The 18,710-nt window shown below is 36.8% G+C and overlaps 1 protein-coding gene across 1 annotated transcript; it reads right to left on the bottom strand.

Annotated features, from left to right (window-relative positions):
• Nucleotides 1-616: 616 nt before the first annotated feature.
• LOC122598081 (E3 ubiquitin-protein ligase UPL3) lies at nucleotides 617-14,111 on the bottom strand. The gene is made up of 18 exons (XM_043770691.1): nucleotides 12,898-14,111; nucleotides 12,682-12,792; nucleotides 12,474-12,590; nucleotides 12,229-12,399; nucleotides 11,984-12,145; nucleotides 11,652-11,897; nucleotides 11,449-11,570; nucleotides 9,967-11,377; nucleotides 8,025-8,120; nucleotides 6,429-7,922; nucleotides 5,856-6,074; nucleotides 5,647-5,751; nucleotides 2,729-2,809; nucleotides 2,580-2,648; nucleotides 2,372-2,500; nucleotides 2,153-2,275; nucleotides 1,177-1,378; nucleotides 617-951 (listed from the first exon to the last, which is right to left on the bottom strand). Exons 1-17 carry the CDS (start codon nucleotides 13,768-13,770, stop codon nucleotides 1,313-1,315), a joined length of 5,595 nt encoding a protein of 1,864 aa, XP_043626626.1. The 5' UTR covers nucleotides 13,771-14,111; the 3' UTR covers nucleotides 617-951; nucleotides 1,177-1,312.
• Between the last annotated feature and the right edge of the window lie 4,599 nt (nucleotides 14,112-18,710).

Raw genomic sequence — 18,710 nt, 5'->3', positions numbered from 1 at the left:
AATCAAATTGAGTCATAATAGCCGGAATTATGCTCCAAGGCCGCCGTATTGTGGATGTATCATTCAATACATTAATTAATCTATAGTTCCTTAAAAGATTTTGTGCGATAAAAAGGGATGATAAATATATTTTGATTAACTTATCACTTTTTTATAATGTCAGTAATACATAATTGTGACACTCATGTTTCCAAGAAACAAACGTATTCCATATAAGATCAACTACTTATATGTTATATTATTTGAGTGATTATTCAACTAAATGACACCTATACTATACTTGTATTTCATGTAACCAAAATTAAGTACGTAAATTCATTTTTTACTTTAGAAATTAGACATCAAATTGACTACGTGAAAAGTTTTACTTCACAACAGTTCCATTTTCTCATTACCGCTGTAAATTTTTTTAATTATTCTCAAAGGCAACTAATTCCATTTCCCCATCGCCGCTGTAAAGTTTAGTAACTGTAACTTATGAACTTTGTAAGCAATTGTAGAAGAAAATAAGAAAACCAATGATGCTATGCTTTTAGCCATTTAACTACTTTTATTGATATAATGCTTTAAAAATTATAATTTATATAAAAAAGTTATCAAAAGCTTGCAACAGCAATTATCAAGGCATCATTTCAAGTTTACGAATTACACTTTAAAAAAGAAAGATTCAAAAACAAATTAATACAAGGAGCCTACAACGAGAACCAAATACACAATTCAAAAAGCTGAATAAACAAAAAATTTGAAGTAAATATGACAAACTACATAATGTACGACGGATGCATGCAAAACGTCAACTACCCATTGGAGTTGTAAGCAGAAGTTATACGACGTATCACTATTTATTTACAAAACCATTGTAAAAAAAAACTGCGGGACAAATTCATTTGTGCTCTGTCGCCTTCTTGAACAAGCCATGATCAATCATTTCTGATCCATATTCGCATTTAACTGAGCAAAAAAATGAAACTAGTCAACATAGGAGAGGAAAAAAGCATCGTGTTGGTACGACCTTTCACAAATGCTTCAAAATAAATTCTCTACATTTTCAATACCTACCATATGTTTGAAATAACATAGTATTAAAAAGTTGACACTCTTAAAGTGGAGACCACACAAGTTTATAAAGTTTCAGACAAAAAGGTTTTGGTATTGCTAAATAAAAAAGAAACTGACCTTAACCATAACCACGCCATCGCTGATACTCGGGTAAGGCATGGAAATAAACCTTTATTGAGCCCCATTATGCACCAGTAATCATAAAATATTCTTGGATACAATATACACAGTTTGGTTAGTTTCTAACGAAAACTCAAGACAAATCAAATGATCCCTGTCCTTCGTTAATAGCATAAAGGAGCTTCTTGTACATGATCGCCTGACAAACAAAATTAGTAGTTAGATAATAAAAAAGCTGGATATCAGTATGCATCAAAAGTGTCTAGCGCATGTATATAGTATAGGGGACTCGAATCTGCAGTATCAGTGATTTGTGGATGTGGCAATTTAGTCCATTTAATCTTAAAATGGACAACTACAGTTATGTTTTTAGACAAGTCAAACAGGTGTCTTCATATAAGAACTATCTTAAAAGAGAGCAGATTGAACAAGTCAAAAGTCACACAGTGAATTTGACGCATAAAAACATCCCAAAAACATTTTACTCAAAATTTTGATTATGATTAGAATACAAGTCTTGAAACCATAACTGATGCACTATTTAAATATAAGAGGTTTACAAATTGTGAACAGTACAAATGCTCTTGGCCAACTCCACAAGAGCATTCCAATCTGTACAAAAGTTACCAGTTTATCACCCAAACCCACGTTCAGCATTAACTACCATGTCTAGCAATTTGTAGTGTCTACATCCCAATTTAACAGAAAAATAAGATGTTTGACTGGGTATAGTATAGTTGAGTAAAGTTTAAGCCAAACTTCCTATCTAGTAAAAAACAATTAAGAGGCAATAGAATATGAGAAGCTTAGTAGAATCGAATATCAACGATTTCATTAACCACATTTGCAGCTTGCATGTGACTAACGGGATCTTTTCTGAAGAAGTTACAAGTTGCCATGAAGGCATACTTAATTTGAAAAGATCAGCAAACCGAAGTCCCATGTGGCCAGCAAACTTAAAAGTAGGTTCTACCTTTGTGGAGTACGGAGGGAGCTTCAGGTAATTAGCACAGGTCATGACACTTGGCAAATCATCATCTGCAGATTCCGACACTCCAGCTGCATTGGACGCCGTATTGGTGGCAGTTGAAGAATGCTGTACCAGAAAACAGAAACAGAGTTGACATATTATTATATTACATGAGCCAAGATAGTAATAATAAGAATTGTAGAAGTACTTGTTACAAGATACCTTTCTAACAATAGTCAACTTAGGATTCAAAACTGCCAAACCACCAGGAGGAAGGCGAGGTGCACCAGTCACAAATTGACAGAATGCTCGCTGTTGTTCCGGGTTGAATTCTCCCATTATCTCAAGCAACTAAACAAAAGACATGTTATTAGGACATAATAATTCTTACACATAATAGCAAAGCCAAAACAAAAGAGATGTTACATACATTAACTACTGCGGGGCTCTTGGAAGTGTATCCGTGATCAAACTTGATGTGTTCAACAAGTGTATCAGCCTGCATTTGGATAAAGAATGAATTACATCTAGCTTTTACGAATAAAATGTGTTCAACTATATGAAAGATCTACAATTTACCTCCCACAACTCTCCGCGTCCGCAAAGTAAATAATCCAATTCATTAGGAGAAAATATTTGTAGAGAAGAAATGTCAAACACCTGATAAAGTGATAATTATGAAACATATATTAGTTTGGATCTGCAAGCATGTCTACTATCATTCTATCAATGGAAAGCAGTAAATGATAGCAAACAGATCACCAAATGGTATAAGTGCCTTTGCAAGAACCATAGACTGAAGCGAAGATATCGGTGGAAAAATGGACGCACCAGCTTTATCAGATCCAACAGTTCTTTTATCCCGTTTTTAATAATGCATATGCTAGGTTTGGTGAACATAGCCCTAAGGGCTTATAGTTAGTTTACTAAGTGAGTAGTTCTTTTTTGTTACCACCAGAAGGTGGTTGGCTGCAACTCTTTCTTCCAATCACAATTAAAATCGTTGATTGTTGCTATGAATAAAAATATGCCTTGATCATATCCCTAAATCTATGTTTAGCAAAACCCATATAATACATTTATTATACAAGATTACAAACCCATATAATACATTTATTATACAAGATTACAAAATGGTGCCCGGCAGTAGACAGCAATAACTGGTGGAACATGAATGGTGTAAGATGGGGGTAGAGAATGATGTGTCACAGTTTAGGGGTTGGTTGGAGGTTACGAGGTATGGGTGAAGGGAAAGAAAATGAAAAAACATGTCGGGTTAAGTGTAGTGTAGTCAATCCTGCTTGGTTCATATGGTCCAGTGGACCATATTTCATTACCCACAATTTTGAGGGTAATGAGAAACACTTGGGCGATATTTTTTCTGTTCACTCAAACTTATCACTACACGTCCTTTATTCTACTTCCTATTTCTTTATTTTAATTTTTGTAACAGTCATTTATTTTTTGATCATTATAACAATAACGATCTACTAATACAACAATGATCTGTTTGGTTCACTTTTAAGCCACATATTTCTTTATTGATTTGTAAACACTTTCATGATTAACAATAATTTATGGTCCATTTATCTTGAAAATTTTTGTAATTCTTAAATTCTTATTGTTGATGCTCAATAAAAAATTTATCATCCAACAACGGCACACATGATATAAAAAAAAAAGTTATATATTGACTTTATTTCATGGTGGTTACTAACTAAACACTCTAGGCAGGAAAAAACGTTCATTAAAAGTTATTTTATAAATGAAAAAAGTACATACATGATTTCTCTTAGCAAGAAAACAAAATCAATGCAATGATAAATTGATAATACATGTTAGTATTCCTTTTCATTCCCTTTACCCTTCCCACTGCTACCTAATATGAACCAAGCAGCCCCTTAACTTGGTGGAGAATAGAAGTGACATGCTCATTCGTATTGGGTGATGAGGGTGGGAGATGTGATGTGGTAGACCATGAGAAATTTAAAATTCTGGAAGGTATTGTATAGTATTAAATTTTTTATATACTATATATCTATAATAATAACTAAAAAAGTAGTTATCAAACCTATTTAAGACCACCCTAACCTATCCCGAACCTCTCTAAGCCTCCTATTTATTCCCGAACCAGCTTCATTTAATTGAACTTATATTAAATAAAATTACATAAACATATCAAAAAACTATACACTATTAAAATCATAGACTTCCTAGTTGTCAAAAGCCACCGCCTTGTGCGCATCAGCGCTAGACCCAGGCGATTTCACTTATACCGCATCAAAACCCTAAGCCCTTCCACTAAGAAAAGGCTCCTTTCTTGAGTTTATAGTTATTTTAATTAATAATATATATCAGGTATACAGTATATCATATATATATATATATATCCAGAATATTCCACTGAATTACCTTTTACATTACGTATACCTCAACATATATAACAAAATATATTCATCACTGAAAAGTCAGCCATTGTTGCTTGTATTTTATGTTTACTTCTATTTTGAACAATCTAGTTTTGAGATTTTTTGTTGTCATTTATGGACAATTTATTTTCAAACTCTTGGTTAAAAAGAATTTTGCTTGTTTTTTAGCAAGTGTGCTTTTTCTTTCCAGTCCAGTGCTTTTTTTGAGCATCTCACCTAGGCCATATTCGATGCCTTTGCGCACTGAGTGCGCCCCGCGCCCTTGATAACTATGATTAAAATCAAATCAAACCAAATCTTATATATATAGATATTTACAAATCCGTAAGAAAAAATTAATATTAAAAGAATAATTAAGAAACCCATTCCATTTGTAATTTTTTTCTTCGGCTGAAGCAAATACAAGAAAAATCCTCTATGTTTTGTTTTGAAGTGTGGCTACAATAATAAAGAAAGTGTAAATTTCTTCTTTATTTTTCATGGATTTTGAAGAAACAGTATTAACAAAACGAATCGCTTTACACTTCTTCTATATATTCAACTCGTTTAAAGGTATTTTCCATATTGTTTGCAATAGTACCGATATTCAAAGCTTTTGAAATTATTTGTTTATATTATTATGAAATCGCTTTTGTTTTTTCATGGATCCGACCACCAACAATGATTCGATTGTTACATTTTTACATATGTTCAATTAAGTTTAGGTACTTTCTGATATTTAACTGTTGTTTATTAGAAATTTTATTGTTTATCAATGATAACGCTAGGAGCTTTGAAAAATCATATCAACAGTCGCACATCGTGCGGGTAAAAAAACCTAGTATTATAGATATGCATATGTAACATTATTAATAGAGCAACTTAATATGTTGTAAATACTTCTAAATATAAAGTTATCGCCTTTTAAACAGTTCAGACTACAACAATAACCTTTAGGTAACTTCTTTATGTCTACTATTTAATAACTCACCAGCAAAATAGAATTCCGTTACGCTGTTCATTTGCCCATTTTACCTAAAATCCACAGCATCTAGAGAAGGAAATCAAATTAAAAATCAAGAAGTGCACCTGATTAAACCCGGCTCTAAATGCTTCCATTTGGCGTGTTACACCAGTCTTAACAGTAGCAGCAACTACCAGAGAAATGTACTCCTCCAAGTTGTTTAGATCAACCTGTAACTCAGTAAATAAACCTTCATGAAATGTGGACCAAACTACTAAAAAGTAAAAAACACAACAAGATAAATTACAGAAAAAAAATGAAGATGCTCAATTACATTGTCATCGCCAGTTTTGAGAACGAAATCGGGATAGCCAGGAAGTGTGAAGTCCAAGCAAAGATCTTCAATTGGTGCCCCCCTAAACCTTAAGTTCGGTATTTCATTTCGGTCATGTATAGACTCTAGGAAGTGTTTCCGGCTAACAAGAGCTTGCAATTCTTGTAACGTCTTACCAAATTCAGCATCAAACAATGAAATGTCATGCAGATCAAGTTCCTGTTATAAAAAAAATTATGGGTCTCAAATCCAAACCAAAAGAAATAAGAAAAACTAAATAAATATTTCTGGTGGCAATTCCAGGCTTCCAGTCCATTTTTTCAAAGATATGTGATTTTCGTTATGTTTTATCTGGCACTGTTCATATGGACAATACTAGGAAGAATAGGTTAACGGGTCAAGTGGTTAATGTACAGAGTGGAACTGAAGGATGCAACCTCCTAGTTGCTAATTTTTGAATAGATGATAAACAAACAACTCTTAACATATCACCCAACCCATTTTAAACCTGTTTGTGAAAATGCCCAATTTGCAACCTCTAAAAGATTATCTAAGCATTCAAAAATAGCTTACCTGTCCAAGCACAAGCTTATAAAACGCCCCTGAAAGGGGCAGATCCAAAAGCCGCCCATCTTGAAGTGCTTTGGCCATTACACGACCAAGAAGACGAAAATGCTCAGTTACCTTGAAAAATGAGCCACCATCAGATGTATCAGCGGTAAGAGGCCATGGGCGCGGGAACAACCCAAGAGGTGCCAATATAAGGTCACCACTACCCTTGCCAGCTGTTTTATCATCAGACAAATTAGATCTCCACATTTTCATTCCTGCTTTCTGAAGGTCATGACTTAATAGGGTATAGAACTCCAATGTAGGGCCCAAACCAGTGCCAACTTCACCAAAATATTCTACTTCAAGAACTGCCTTTTGACTTGAATACATTTCCATGACTTTTGCAGCAGAATCCAAAATACGATTTCGGGAGACACGAACTTTCTGGCGTTGTAGCCTTCCGACCCTAAATTCCCTCTCATTCATAGACCCATGGCCATCCGCACCCTGCTGCTGTTGAAGACGATGCAATGCACGAGATAAACCAAAAGCAGTTGAATAAAAATACTGACGCCTAATCTCAAAGGGAAACAAAAACGGGCATGCTTTTGTCAGCTGATAACACCATGAAGGAAGACTACCACTGCAAAGTGCAAGAGCATCTTGAATTTGTCTAGACAACTTTGGAGTTAATTTGCTATTGATAAACTCATCAGATGGAACCCTAACACCAGTAACTTTCAGATCATCTAGGCTTGAGATTTTCCCTTCAGCAAAACTGTCAATTGCTGACTGGACACGTAAGCGTGGTGCCAGCTGGTTTAAACCCTCTAATACACGTAATAGAGACAATATGTTGTATGTAGGGTTATTCCTTTCCATATCACAAGGAAGCTCCCCTTGTAAAAGACTATCTAGAAGAGACATTTGATGGAACCGTGAATCACTATTGGAGTTTGAGGTGGACCCCGCTTTAGTAGTGGATTTAGATGGGGTTGTAGAACTCACGTTTCCAGCTGTTTCGCTGTCTGCTCTTTGGTATGTGACGGTATATATATCACCCCATAACCTACTTCCATCGCTAGATACAAAATCACTTCCGTTATACCTCTCATCATCATCCTCATCAAGAACAAGTTGCCTTTGAATGGCTTGATAGATGGTCAAATGACGGTTAAGTTGCTTCCCCCCTGAAGAAAATATGAGCCTGGGAGAATCATTGGAGCCAAAAAGAGGCCGCCCATGACGGTCTCTGCCGCCCCTGATACCTCTACCATTGGCGGATGCAAGCCCAGCCATGGCAGCAGCAGCAAATGACATAGCACCCCTTGAACCAGAAGAATTTGCAGCTCTGAATTCTGTGGAGTCTGAGCCACGATTGGCAGTACCTCTGCTACTAGAGCCTGAAGCAGGATTTGTCTGGCTATCAACAGGCCTTTCCTCAGTTGAGTCACCCAATTTAACATCATGAACTTTGTCTGGCGTGCAAACGGGAAGTGAATCATCTCCTAGTACCTGCAAAAAAGAAAACAAAAAGATTCTTATATAAAAACATGTATTAATATTGCAAATGAATGCTTCATATGTATAATAATGAAGATGGTAATGGCAGCATACATCTTCATGATCTTCATCATCGTCCTCAGATATGTCATCATCTTCAATCACCAAGGCATCATCAATCTCCACGGGTGATATATCAAAGTCCTCATCCTACAGCACAAAAAAGTTATGTGCACAAAACTTAAGTAGTTAATTACTAAAATAGCAGTATAGCAGTCAAGGTCCGATATATGATATATCAGTTATAGCGGTGATATAGCAGTGGTATAGCAGTACTAAAAACATTATGCAATATCTATATATTTAATGCTTAATACTTAATATATTTAATAAAAATATCACAAGTCTTTAAAAATGTGATGGGTTCTTCTTGCCAAACATGAAAAAATAGAAGTCCAGGGGGTGTTAACTATCACGATTTTCTGTGATGCTTCTGATCCTATCTTCATCTTTCCCATCTAGATCTTCTACTACCACTTCTAAATCTACAAAATCTTTCTTTTCCAAATCAATTATGCTATTTTAAACCTTTTTTAAGTCTTAAAATCTATTACTATGAACAAAACCTTGAATAGCGGTGATATCACCGCTATTAAAAAATCAAAATATCGGAGTAATAGCGCCATAGCGGTAAATAGCGCCGATAATAGCGCAACCGCTATTTTAACCGCTATTTTTCCTTAAGGCCGCTATCCGCTATATCACTGCTATAGCGCCGCTATTAACTACATAGGCACAAAATGAAAATGGTAAGGAAAGGATAAAAGTGAGGGAAGATAACATGAAGGTCTAGTGAGAGTAGATAGCAAACTGTGAAGATACAATCCGGGTAGTAAAAGAAAATCAAATGGGTGTAAACATAGGATGCATATATTCTCCCAAATTGACACTTAAATGATAAAGTTTAGTTGGTTATGAATATTGTTACGTGCGGACATATATAGTTTAATAAATAATTGTTTTACAGGGGCCGAGTTACTCAGATGATATATATATATATAATATGAATATATGAAAGTCATAACACATGCTATGTGCTAGACACAAATGAATAGAGCAGGAAACTCAACTCACTTGTGCTGCCATTATACAACTATTGATGATATGTAATGACTTGCTTTTGATACAGCTTACACATTCGACATAATTTTGTTCATAAACAGCTTGACAAGGTCCTAATACTTGGGCCCATCTAGTTAAATATAAAGGCGTGTTAGTGTTGTGTGCAAATATTGTTTCTAAAGTGGAGACTTCTCTAGCACCATGGCTACACAGTTCCTTTTATCAGGTAATGTTATTCACCATCATGATCCTCAAATTCAGGCCCTATTTTTTCAAAGTGTGCTGCTGCAACTTCCTAGATCTTTCATCCACATAAAGGGTCCAACCATCCTAACCACTAAGATGTCCCCATCACCAACACCTTGCGAGCCACACCATCATTGTAATTCAACATTGTTATGTGTATCAAACCCAAAGTCTTAATGACCTAGGATCGGCAAATTAATTACACAATGAATAGGAAGTTATAAACTTGAGTAATCAAATTCTTACAATTAAAAATGATCCTTCTCTCTAGTATGTATTTAAAGCAAAGAGATGTAACTATGATGAGAGTCATGCTAACGGCTTAGGTACTACAATTGATGAAATCTACAACCTAGACTTCAGTTTTCGCTCACTCTCCTAATAAGAAGAATCAAAAGCTGATGGCTTGGAGGTCTAATTACATCCATATGGTTTTCACACTTATTGTGGGTTGTATGATCATCATTCTGTTATTTGATTAATCGGAATGAATACAGCTGAAGATTATACTATTCTTAAGATTGTCATGATCTTAAACTATAGCTATTATACCTGAACTGCAACATATAATGTAATGATGAACTAATTGGCCCAATTTATTAGTATCGTTTAATTTAAGGAAACACAAAAATTTAAGTGGTAAGTAATTCTATAATGCAAAAAATTCATATATGCAAAATTTCAATACCTCAGAAGTAGACTCGGCATCTGCAGACTTCATCTGTGCATCTTTATCCAGAGCAGCCTTTCTCCTAGCAGCATTTCTTGTCTGTGGTCCACCTCTCCCCTCATCCTGACCAGACTTCAATACAGCTTTCCCCTTCCCCTTAGAAGAGCTTGCATTCTTCTCTTGTGGTGTCTCCTTTTTGGCCGAGTCCCCTATACTAATTGCTGACTTGGATCTAGTGGAGTGATGTCTTGTTGCAGCCGCAGGAGTAGCTGGAGACGAAGCCCCAGCCCCTGCAGGTGTGGTTCCAGACTCCAAGTTCCCAACATATCCAGAAGGCTTTTGACTAGACTCGCTACGTTGAACACGTGGCCATAGAAAGTCCTCCACAGCTGCCAAGCTGGCTAAAGGATCAATAAGGACAACATTTGAAGAATAATCACGAAGAGTCTTTTCACCATGTGCTCTGCAAAGCCGCAACTTAAATGGCTGAGATAATGCACCAAGACCAGATGACAAGCGTGCATTTCCAGTAGATGATCTAGCACTGTGACTCAACACCACTGGAAAACGCTCTAAAGATGTTAAAGCATATTGGAGCTTCTGAACTAAAATGCTCATAGGAGCTTGTTTACCCTCATTAACACTCAACGGAAGAGCAACTTCTATGAACGACGTGTATCGTTTAATAGCTAGTTGTCGTAACTTGGGCATATTCGCTTCTGATACCTTTTCTTTCGAAAAGTGTCCACAAGAGAAGTAGTTCAGTAAAGCAGCAACAACGCCACTACCAATAAATTCAAACGTTGAAACACCATCATCTTTTGTTAGCTCTGAAAGCATCTCGGTTATCACTCCTAATAAACTTTCTTCCTTTCCAGGCGAAAAATCAGTGAACCGCGGGCCAGAAACTTTTGATTTTCCTTTAGATTTCATCTTCTGATCATCCACAGCAGAACCCAACTTCTTACAGAGATTTTTCAAATGTAAAAGATCATCCGTAACCCCAACTTCCGGAGCTCCAGGATCGGAAGGAAAGTATTTGTCTTTGAAAGCCTTTGCACTAGTACTAACCGCCGTTCGGAGACTGGAACTGACAGCTGGCAACTCTACAGAGTTTGCAGGGGGGCCTGTGTTCTTGAAATCTTCAGCAGCATTTACATCTGTACTAGAGGTACCAATGCGGTGTCGATAACGCCTCGAGCGTGTCGAGGATCCAGGAATAGAATCATTTACCTTCTCACTTGATAATGGTGGGGAAAGAGCATTACCAGATGATGACACGGAAAGTGTATCTATTGCATGAACAACGCCTTCTCTAACAAACATTTTACTAAAAGTTTCTGGAAGTTTCTCCATTAGTATCTCCGCGATTTGAAGCGAAGGAACCAACACTTGAGGGTCCTTCCATGCCAAAACCCCAGCCAAAAAACTGTGATCTCACGCATATTAGAATTTTTATCATAATATGATAGATAAGATATGTAATCACAATTGACATACCTTGATATGTTGGCAACACCAAGTAGAGATTGAATCATATCAGCTGTGCTAAAGTACATCAACTTCCCAATAACCGAAAGACATTTGTGACGCACAGGTGCATTTACACTTGACCCATATATCTGCAAGACCAAGAAAATATCAAATTTTATACAAAAATAGTAGCAGAAAAAAACTGCATACTGCCTTTTTCTGAAGCTAACCTGAATCAGAACAGGAAGAAGGTCCATCCCAAATTGCTGCAGAAGCTCGGGCTGATCAGTCAGCAACTTCTCACGAGCTGAAACATCAGGTGCACCGCCACTCGATTCTTCTTGCTTGCTAGAACTACCAGTGGGGGACTTCTTCAAGAGAGAGCCTTTGACAAATACATTACTGGTAGGAAGAGTTATGGTTCCATTAGGTAATGGAGGAAGAAGCTCATTTGCCAAATTCACAATCTCAAAAATCTGATAACCAGACAGCAAATTAATCAGTTCACACTTATCTGAAGTGTTTATCGCTGAAAAAAAAAATGAGGCATAAAAAGCATTACCTGTTCAGGAGGTCTACTCAAGGCAGGCGAGACAGACATTGTTGCAACAAGACCAGAACCCGATAATATATCTTTGAGAATCCCACTAATCCCTAAATGGAGCAAAGTCTTAGATCCCAAGGGAGAACCACTAGCACATGTAGACAGCAATCGTATCAATCCCTGCAAAGCTTCAAACTAAGTAAAGCAGCCCTTTACAGTCATACAAATATTTTGACGAAAAATAATACAAATTACATATTTACCGTGTATGTAGATGTACTAAGAGAAGCTTGTCCACCTCCAGAACTGCTGGTTGAAATGAGAGTGGCTGCTTGTTTAACCAATCCATGGACACAAAGCTCGTCCAGCTGATCGGGAGATGCTGCAAAAGCTTCCGCAATTCTAGTCAAGCAAACTGAAGCATGTTCCAAAACCTATTCACACAACGAAACACTAAAATGTCAATCATCCAGCCCATGGTATCTAAAGCCAAAAGTGTAGTACTCGCCTTAGCATCATGGTACTGAAGAAGATTGGTCAATAAAGGAACGGCTTCCATGACAAAATCAGCTGCATCAGATGGAAGCTTTTTGCACATGTTTGCAGCAGTAGATAACGCCACACGCTGAGACACAAAAGTAGTACATATTGTAAGATCATCGTAGAAAAACATCCTATCTTCCATACCATCAAGCTAATGAGCATCAGAAGGGCACCTGGACTCCTGTTGAAAAGAAGTCAAGATAAGAGAGCACTGCCATTAGTGCCCCTGCGCGCAAGCAAGCAGTCGGGTGCTCCTGAGATATCTTCTTCAAAGCTTGCAATGACTATAACACACACACACACACACCCACACAAAACAAATCAATACTAGTACTACACGACTTCAGTGATATAAAGATTGAAACTTTAGCTGAAATGAGCTGTCAAACCTGTTCAGCCAAGTCCATATACTCGATAGTAAGCAACCTAGCAACAAAGCAAGAAACGGCACCATAATGCACAACAGCAGCACAAGAAGACGGCAACACATCACAAAGATGCGTTATCCCTCTAGCAGCAAGCAACATAATATCTGGATTACTCTCGTGATTAAGCAACCCAACAAGCACAGGAACAAAAGAATCCACCGAAAACGTACTCAACGAATCCTCAGTACCAATAGAAAGCATATCACATAACTGCGTCAACGCCTCAACTTGCTTCCCTTCTTCACCATCCGCCCTCAAACCCGACAATATCTTCTTCAACCTCCCGCTCTGGTGTGAAGACGACGCAGACCCCATTGCAGATGACGGCAACAAATCATCCAATCCTGCACCCAACTTCCTTAACAAACCTTGCAGTGCACTACTCGCAGACGTCAAATTCTGATGCAATATCCCGACATTTCCGCCTTCACTATCGTCGTCATCATCGTCATCATCGTCATCATGATGATGATGATGAGAATGATCACCATCAATATTCAATCCCAAATTATTATTATCATCTCTATCTCTAACTTCATGTTCTTTTTCTTTCCCTTTATTATCCGGATTTTCAAGATTCTGATTATTAGAAGTACTATTATTCTTTCTAGACCTACGGCCACGACCCGACCCGGACCCGGAAGATTCAATAACAGAATTCAAATTATTATCCATATTAAAAGAAGCAGCGCGTGATCGAGTAGTAGCAGTAGTAGTAGAAGAAGTCGATAATACCGGAGCGTTTGAAGTCGAAAAACGAGTGCGTTTGGCTGACCGAGTAGACTGGGCGGCTGATGAGGAAGCCTCTGCCCTTTTCCGGCTACGAGTTTCCATACAAATACTAAAACCCCCTTTTGGTTTTCCGACGATCACCGACGATCGAAGATATTATTATTCATTTTTATTATCTTTTCATTTTATTTGTTTTTTTTATATATATACACAAAAAATGAATGAAAAAGGAATTGACTTTATGGGAAATTGAGGTTGCCTGATTGATAGATGTGTGTGATTTTGATTGAATTGAATTGGGAATCGATTGGATGATTTTGGGGGAAAAGGGGGTTGAAATATAGAGAGGAAAAAAAAAACCCTAATTGTTGGTGGTGTTGGTTATATATGTAGCTGATGATGTGTGTATATGTATGTGTACGATAATGGTGTTTGGTGCGACTTAGTACGTAAAATATGTTGTTGGTGATGGTTATATTGATGACAGACGTAAAATATGTTGTTGGTCGAGTGGTGTAGGTTGGTTTGACTGTAATAGCATAATTTTTTAAAAGATAGGTCTTAAAGTGTTAATTATTGAAATAAAAATTTAGGGTGTAAATTATAATTTATTAAGAACAAGATATAAAAAAGTCAAAGGTTATTCTGGTAATTTAAAAGTAGAATTATTTAAAATAAAAATAGGCTGTTTCTTTTATAAGGGAGTAAAGATAAAGATAAAAATCTCCCGTCTAATAGAAAAATACTGTAAAAGAATTTAGTAATCATATCTATCGCCTGAATATTACCCGGCTATTAAAACCAGCGGAGAATAATGCTAACTCAACGATACAATGATAAATAGTAATTCATTTGGTCTGAAGAGTTCATCTAAAACTACAAATGCTACTCAACCTAAGTTACAAATTAAGTAGCTTTGACCGTCAAGTTGGCGATAGAACTACCCCTAAGACTCCTAAGAGGATTTCTTATCTACCATAAACCTCTGAACAAATCTAGTTCTCTAAGTATCCTCTCATTGGTCATGTCATCCGACAGGCATAACACATTTGGGGTCAAAACAAACGCTAAAGTAACATCCCCCCTCTCTTTAGGCCTACTTCTTCTCATGGCCAACCAACTACATAATTCATAATACCAGAGTCTTTGTAAAACTCTATGTAACCTGTTCTCATATACCCTTCACTCCTCGTCCACATCCTCCATCAAGACTAACTCCATTGTAACATTCGATATCCTGTCCTCCTACCTCAGTTGGCTTACCTCTTCTCCTGCAAAACTCCTTCAGGCCATAAATCATATTCAACATTGAGTCACCTTAGTTAGGTCACTTTTTCTCCTGGCCAAACCATCACTAACATGTTGTTCTTGTAGGCCACTCAAAAACTCATCGAAGATAAGGTAAAAAGATATGAGAGTGCCAAACCATGGTGTAGGCCCATTTTTATTGTGAAAAGCTTTGCGTTCCCCACAGGGGTTCGAAAACCGGTCCTCACTCTCTCGTACATATCCTTGATAACACTAATGTATTCCTTATTAACTCCTTTCGCGTGTACGTCATGTAAACCAGCTCTCGTGTACATTATGTATGTCTTCTTTAGATCAAGGAAGGCACAATGTAGTGTTTTTTTTTGTCTTTTCCTATTCTTCTCTATAAGGATTCTGATGATGTGGATAGCCTTGATCGTCAACCTTCCTGACATAAAACTAAATTGGTTCACTGCCATCTTCATGACCCTCTTAAGCCTCATCTCGATCATTCTCTCACGTAGCTTTATGGTATGACTTTTAAGTTTTATGTCCTTATAGTTGCTACATCTTTACACGTCCCCCTTGTTCTTTTGAGAAATGTATAACCTTACAAATCTCCATTCCCTTTGCATATTTGCATTTGTCAATATATTGTTGAATAGGCTTGTCAACAAGCTTACCTCTACGTTCCTAGGCATCTCCATGTCTCAATAAGGATTTAATCTGGACTGCCTGTTTTGTTTCTCCACATCTTCTTGAAACCTCACTTTCTCTTGGCTGATCCACTTATCATCGTCGTCGTTATAGCATATATTTGAGTCTGTACAGTGGTCACCTTCTCCTTCACTTCTTCCTGACCTTGTCCATTTACCAGATTGGCGAAGTAATCTTCACATCTTTTACTGGTCTCCCCTTCCTTCACAATGCTCTGTGCACTTTCATCTTATATATATGTATATGTATATATATACTAGCACGGTACCCGCGCAATGCGGCGGTCGTTGTTATGGCAGTTTGGTGATGTTGGGGATATGTGGTGATAACAACTATTGATGTTGGTGGCCTAGCATCTTCATTTTATATAATAAATTATGCGGATGGTATCTTACATATATCCTAGGTTACTATAAACTTTTGAAGTCTTACTCGGATCATAACCACATTTGAATTTTTTTTTTCTCGTACCATACTCATGGGTATGATTGGTGTAGCTTTTAGAACTTGATGATTTTTATACCAAATTACACGGGTGATATAAGTATTGTCTGCGTGGAAAAATACATAGTTAAATATGATACGAGTATATATTCAAAGTTTTGTAACAAAAGATTAGTCTTGTTATATGTAAGGTCTAATTTATGTATTTATTCTTCACTAAAAAGATGATAACAATGATCATAACTTATGGAAAAGATTTTAAATGTGATTTATGTCAATCCATATTTTCTAATAAAAATTATAATTTCTTGTTGAATGTTTATGTTTTTAGGACCTTATTTTGTTAGCCATTATAACATTAGTCAACTCTTACATCTTATAATTACGTCATATATTTTTGTCGAATTTTTAATTTCTACAATAATATGAAACTAATAAGAGGTTCTTATTGCACGAATACCACTCTTAGATAAGAAATCTAAAAAAATATGGTGACGACATGTTATAGCTTAATTAGGGAAGACAACTGAATTACCAGTACATAAGTCAACATCACATTTTTAGATATGTTTTTAAGCTAAAATCAATTTCATATGCTTCATAGTTAGCTCAAGTGGTTGAGCACCTCAAGAGGTCTTGGGTTCAAGACTTTAGAAGTACATAGGAAGTCTTTATATAAAGGTTTGGCTTAGGTATACCCAGGTTCAAGTATGAGGGGGCAGGGTTTACCCCTATTGATTGTCGCGCCTTTGGGTGGACTAGTAGGGGGTTTTCCCCCCATCGGGTATTTGAAATAGGCATTTCTACTTCGAGTGAGCTCTCTAGCGTGGACCCGGCTAAGACAACGTATGTTAGACCTCCCGCTGTCGAATCGCACACGAAGTTCTCAAGCGATATTCACCTTTCATAAAAAAATGCTTTTTACATTCAAACATGATATGTACTGATATGAGATGCTATGTATGCTTAATAAATTATATGATATGAAATGATATACGATATGCAATGATATATGATGATACACGTGATGTAACACTGAATGCGATGTAATGATATGATATGAAATGCTATGTAATGTCTTGAGATGAATCCAAATGTGATATATGTTGATGATATACATACTAGACGAATGTCTACGCAATGTGACAGCGATTGTGATAGTGGCAACATGATGGTGGAGGTGACGGGGTAGTGGTGATGGCGATTAGTGGTGGTGGTGATGACGATGACGACGATTAGTATAAGTTATTGATGTAAAAGAAGAATATAATTATTCAATTTCAATTAACACTTAGCTTAGATATTAAGTTAACTCATAGTCTCCCACACCCGAAATATTACTTAATATTGACGTTATGTATGTTGTCAAACTTTTAATTTCTATAGATGTATTTGTTTTAAAATTAAGTACACAATATTTTAAGAAAGGGAGGTGATCTCTTTACACATCTTTTTTCCATGCACAATATATGCATTATATGATTGTATTGTATAACTATATAATGCATACATTGTGTGTACGGCCAAAAAATATTGTGTTGAGATTACTTCTCTTTAAAAAAATAAGAGTACCCCACTAGATATAATTTATAGACGTGGGCAAAAAATCCGGTCCAAAAAAGCCAATTTGGATTATCTAGGAACTTAGAACCGATTGGACCTGGTTCCTCAAGAACCGACGGATAGAAACCGGTTCCACTTTCGGATCTAAAAATCGGTTCCAAACCGGTTTGTTTGATCAAAGAATCGCACGGACCTCGATCCGGAACAATGAGGGGTTTTGACCGATTCGTAGCGATTCCCTTATGGTAAAAAGGGTCGAAGACCGCTTTACGCCATTGTATCGGAGGTGTTGGTGTTTGCGGTGGAGACGACTCCGTAGGAGAGAAGCCGTCCACTTTATGTGTTTTGGGGTGAAGAGAACATATATCCATCCCATGATGAGAACCTCTATTTATAAGGGTAACTCACCTTGGGAAATAAGTTAGTAAAAGATTTGTAGAACATGTTTATGAGATTTACATGCCTTATAATTAATTATATAATATATATTTTAATAGTAAAAGATACGGAAACGTACCTTTTTTTTAGGAGGAAGAAAATAAGAGATTTCCTCCATATTTGGCGGAGCTCCGTTCTGACGGATGAGCTCCGTAATTCTGAGGTGAGCTCCATTCTCCTGAGGTGAACTCCGTAATCCTGACGGAGGTGAGCTCCGTAATTCTGACGGGGGTGAGCTCTGTAATTCTGGCAAAAAGCATCCTTAAGCAGCCTTTGTAATAGTAGATCTATATACGGAGGTAGAGCTTCGGAGGGGTATATCATCAAGCCCCCAGTCTAATAGGAGAGACTGGCAAGAGGCTGTCGTGTTAGACTCTAAAAAATGAACCGGCTGCATATCCGAGTAAGCTCTCCATGATTGATGTCCTCCATCTGGTATTATCCGTTCCGTCTTTGTCCTTTGGCTATTATGACATTCGATTTTCCGGCTTTTTCCACTGTCATAATTAGGGGAATTACCTCGATGTTATTGTTGGATTACTGGAAACTTCTGTTGGCATGATGATCCATAGATGAGACTTTCAGGTCCATCAGGTTTGATGTTTGTCATCGTTGGCTTTCTTCGTAGGTAC

Source organism: Erigeron canadensis, chromosome 4 (genome assembly GCF_010389155.1).
Source record: "Erigeron canadensis isolate Cc75 chromosome 4, C_canadensis_v1, whole genome shotgun sequence".
Taxonomy (NCBI): Eukaryota; Viridiplantae; Streptophyta; class Magnoliopsida; order Asterales; family Asteraceae; genus Erigeron; species Erigeron canadensis.
Note: the sequence above shows the minus strand (reverse complement) of the source record. Positions and strands in the feature narration are given on the sequence as shown.